Genomic DNA, 5,000 nt, shown 5'->3' with positions numbered 1-5,000 from the left:
CACGGCGCGCTACGCAATGCTAACGGAGGGGAGGGGCTTCTTCTAGAGGAGGGGCTTCTTCTGGGGGAGGGGCTTCTTCTGAGGGAGGGGCTTCTTCTGAGGGAGGGGCTTCTTCTAGGGGAGGGGCTTCTTCTAGAGGAGGTGCTTCTTCTGAGGGTGGGGCTTCTTCTGGGGGAGGTGCTTCTTCTGAGGGAGGGGCTTCTTCTAGAGGAGGGGCTACTTCTGAGGGAGGGGCTTCTTCTGGGGGAGGTGCTTCTTCTGAGGGAGGGGCTTCTTCTAGAGGAGGTGCTTCTTCTGAGTGAGGGGCTTCTTCTGGGGGATTGTATTTTTGCATTGTAGGCTTGTTGTTATAATGAAGATTTTATAATTAGCAACATTAAGGTTATTCACATCTTTAGTGAAGGCCATATCTCCCACGTCTACCCTTCGGAAACTCCCTATAACTTTATGCTATATAAATTCATGCTATGCATAACGTCCTTCAATGGAAGTCCAGCTTCCATTCACAGAGAGAGTGTGCAAAACACGTCTAAGCAGATGACCAGCAGCCCATCTAAATATACCGTCTATTGTTTCAGAACATTATGACCTAATTGTTTTCATCAAGCGTCCGTTACACTTCCCCTGCCTTCCCACAAACTTTGTTTACACGATGACATGGACATCCTTGTGGAGGGACATGACTCCATCTGTTTGAATTGAATACACAGGGGGTAGAGTAGTGTAGTGTACTTGCTAAGGGGTTTGACCCCCAGCCCAACTGACCCAGGTTCAATTCCCCAATGTCCCCAATGTCCCCAGCCTATTTCTAGGCCCCCTTAATTATCATCATTAAAGGTACATTATGCAAAATGTTTATTTTTTTTATTGTGCTCTGAAACATATTCTGTCGTATACTCTAACTTTACCGCCACAAGTAAAAAGGTTCACTTTTTGAAGGTGGGCGGGGCTTGGAGAGTTTTCAAAGATTACACTGGAGCTAGCTTGAAATCGCCCAATCTTGCATACTCTACCTTTAATCACATACTCTACCTTTATTTACATACTCTACCTTTATTTACACACTCTACCTTTATTTTCATACTCTACCTTTAATTACATATTCTACCTTTAATTACACACTGTACCTTTATTTACATACTCTACCTTTAATTACATATTCTACCTTTAGTTACACACTCTAGCTTTATTTACATACTCTACCCAGTGGCGGCTGGTGGTTTTTAAAGTGAGGGAGGAAGGACTGCGCGCTTGGTTGCCATTGGCCTGCTTGCACTGTTGGTGTATGGTGGCATAAGAATGTGAGACTCAAGTTGTTTCAAGGTGTTTTGGTGAACTACAAAATAGCAGGGAGGGAGTTATGTGAATACAATTTATACAAAGCCACCAGTGGCATCACTGTAATTTGAGAAGGAAAGGATGCAAAGCATATTAGTCAAATCAGGCCTACTATTGATTTGCAAAAGTAAATAAAAAAATCTGGGCCTATCATTGGGCCTAGATCTCGACGGGTGTCAAGATCACGTTGGTGCTCACCAACGTGATCTTGACACTTGTCGTGGCGTTTGGTTGCCCTATCAAGATTTTCCACATCAGTGAAACCATGAACAGCCCACGTTGGAGATTTGCTATTATTCATAAGCAAACAGGGCCAGCAATAAAGTCGATTGCTTGTAATGCTACCAGTAAGCCATGCGTACCTAGCAAACCATGTAGCCCTCACAACAATGACGTTGCCATTACTTCTGGTCACCTTGATTTTGGGAAGTGGTCTACCTCTTTCTTTGGTCGCTAACTTAGCACTGTAACTCAATGAATGGAATGCTTTTTTTAATAAGACGTTAACAATGTCCTCCGTTTCCAATGTTTCCATTGTACATTTAGGATCTCGCTATCGCAGATTTCACTTGCTCTGCGTCTCTGACTGAGCACCGCGGCAATGCATGCAGACCGGGTTTGTTATCGACAGCGTTGCCAGATTGGGCAGATTTCCCGCCGAATGATAATTTTTCCAGCCTAACATGGTTAAAAGTAGCCCAATTGGGTGGGAAATCTGACCAATCTGGCAACGCTGCTCAACATCCAGGGATCCTGCTTATTGGTTCATAAGGCAGACGGATAGATTTTTGCGCGAATCAGACCCCTTAAGGTCCCACCCACTCAGAGGAGGACTTTCCTCCTCTCTCCCATTGAAACCCATGTTATCCACCGGCCGCCAGTACTTTCGGGGAAATGAATGGGAGTCAACGGAGGGCGACGGAGGACCTTCCTCCCTGAAGTAATTGTCAATAAGCGATAGGGGGTGCTAATGTCCCTTTACCCAGGGAAACGAACATTATATATTCAAAGGCAATAAAGTAGTCATATTTAAGGGCATTAATTCATTACAATAGTCTGGGCATCTACATTTTTTATTCTCAACAATGTTAGGGAGGATCTTCCTCCCTCTCCTCAATGGAGAAGCCTCCACTGACTCTACCTTTAATTACACACTCTACCTTTAATTACACACTCAACCTTTATTTACATACTCCACCTTTAACTACATACTCTACCTTTAATTACATGTATCAATCACAGGTCGCTAGAGGGAAAACGAGTGCAAAAATATTACAAATATAATCCTAATATTTGTGTTTGCTCTTGTTTCCTGCAGCGTGTAACTGCGACCCGGAGGGCTCCCTGCAGGGGGGCATGTGTGACGGCCGCACCGACGTCAGCGCGGGGCTGATCTCTGGTCAGTGCCGCTGTAAGGCCAGCGTGGAGGGGGAGCGCTGTGACCACTGCCGACAGGGACACTACGGCCTGGGACAGGGGGACAGCGGCTGCCTGCGTAGGTCACACACACACACACACACACACACACACACACACACACACACACACACACACACACACACACACACACACACACACACACACACACACACACACACACACACACACACACACACACACACACACACACACACACACACACACACGACACACACACGTGTTACACAAAAACACAGACGGTCACACGCACACATAGCCTTGTGATTTGGCGGTGTATACATGGACACCGATACAGACCCGTACTTAAAGATACAAACATGTAAAACACAGACAGACACTCATACATACAGATATAAACACACATTCATATGCAACCACACAAACTCACACACACACACATCCTCACACACATCCACACACACACACACACACACACACACACACACACACACACACACACACACACACACACACACACACACACACACACACACACACACACAACTCACACACACACACAACTCTAGCATGCAGACTAACTCTGCATGCTAGAGTTAGTCTGCATGCTAGACTATCTCTAGCATGCAGACTAGAGTTAGTCTGCATGCCTTACTCTCACAGGCATGAAGACTAACTCTAATGGTTCACATGTTGCTTCTATTGTTTCATAGTGTGGCGGTTTATTTATACAAGCCTTTTTAAGTCTCTCAGAGGGAAAGCATGCCCCCATGTACAGGAAACAGTCCATAAAAAAACAGTTATGGGTGAAAAAACAGGAAACTTCAAAGAGGAATCCAAGTTCCAGTTTTTTTTTGATTGGAAGTTCAGCGAGGCAACAACAACTACAGGATAGTAGTAGCATAGCATAGTTTGTGTGCAAAATATAAACAGAAAAGATCGTATCGTATACACAGTAAGAGTATCAAAAATATGAGCTGGAACCTGAACGTAAACGTACAGATGGGCTTATCAAATAAATAAGGTGTTGAATAAATAAACGGTAGGAGGTCTGGTAGCCAGCTGGTCAACTAGCTATTCGAAATGCAAATAGATTCCAATCATCTGTTAGCAGTACCGCAAATAGTTCAGTACTGGTGTTTACTAAACGGAACAAAGGTACACGGACAGTTTTATTGGGACTGGTCGTTAAACGATCGCTGCTGCTTTCTTAGCGTTCGTAGCACCAAGGCTAGCCTTCATAGCACCAAGGCTAGCCTTCTTAGCAGCAAGGCTAGTCTTCTTAGCACCAAGGCTAGTCTTCATAGCACCAAGGCTAGCCTTCTTAGCACCAAGGCTAGTCTTCATAGCACCAAGGCTAGCCTTCTTAGCACCAAGGCTAGCCTTTGCAGCACCAAATCTAGCCTTCTTAGCACCAAGGCTAGCCTTCTTCGCACCAAGGCTAGTCTTCTTAGCACCAAGGCTAGTCTTCTTAGCACCAAGGCTAGCCTTCTTAGCACCAAGGCTAGCCTTCTTAGCACCAAGGGTAGTCTTCTTAGCACCAAGGCTAGCCTTCTTAGCACCAAGGCTAGCCTTCTTAGCACCAAGGCTAGCCTTCATAGCACCAAGGCTAGCCTTCTTAGCACCAAGGCTAGCCTTCTTAGCACCAAGGCTAGCCTTCTTAGCACCAAGGCTAGTCTTCTTAGCACCAAGGCTAGTCTTCTTAGCACCAAGGCTAGCCTTCGCAGCACCCAGGCTAGCCTTCGCAGCACCAAGGCTAGCCTTCGCAGCACCAAGGCTAGCCTTCGCAGCACCAAGGCTAGCCTTCGCAGCACCAAGGCTAGCCTTCGCAGCACCAAATCTAGCCTTCTTAACACCAAGGCTAGTCTTCTTAGCACCAAGGCTAGCCTTCGTAGCACCAAGGCTAGCCTTCGTAGCACCAAGGCTAGTCTTCTTAGCACCAAGGCTAGCCTTCTTAGCACCAAGGCTAGCCTTCGCAGCACCAAGGCTAGCCTTCGCAGCACCAAATCTAGCCTACTTAGCACCAAGGCTAGCCTTCATAGCACCAAGGCTAGCCTTCTTAGCACCAAGGCTAGCCTTCGTAGCACCAAGGCTAGCCTTCTTAGCACCAAGGCTAGTCTTCTTAGCACCAAGGCTAGCCTACTTAGCACCATTTTTATATTATATTACTCTGGCTGACCTTTGACCTGTCGTCCGCCGCAGCGTGCACCTGCAACGCGCTGGGCACGTTGCCGGGGGGAACGCCCTGCGACATGCACTCGGGG

General features: G+C 46.5%; 1 protein-coding gene across 1 annotated transcript in view; it reads left to right on the top strand.

Annotated features, from left to right (window-relative positions):
• Window positions 1-5,000, top strand: part of LOC130380731 (laminin subunit beta-1-like) — a 48,725-nt gene that overhangs the window by 9,515 nt on the left and 34,210 nt on the right. The window contains exons 10-11 of the mRNA XM_056588040.1: window positions 2,657-2,833; window positions 4,939-5,000. The exon at window positions 4,939-5,000 is cut by the window's right edge and continues 51 nt beyond it. Coding sequence (XP_056444015.1) covers window positions 2,657-2,833; window positions 4,939-5,000 — 239 coding nt within the window. The remainder of the gene's footprint in view (window positions 1-2,656; window positions 2,834-4,938) is intronic.

Source organism: Gadus chalcogrammus, chromosome 4 (assembly GCF_026213295.1).
Source record: "Gadus chalcogrammus isolate NIFS_2021 chromosome 4, NIFS_Gcha_1.0, whole genome shotgun sequence".
Lineage (NCBI taxonomy): Eukaryota > Metazoa > Chordata > Actinopteri > Gadiformes > Gadidae > Gadus > Gadus chalcogrammus.
This window is presented reverse-complemented; position numbering and strand designations above follow the sequence as displayed.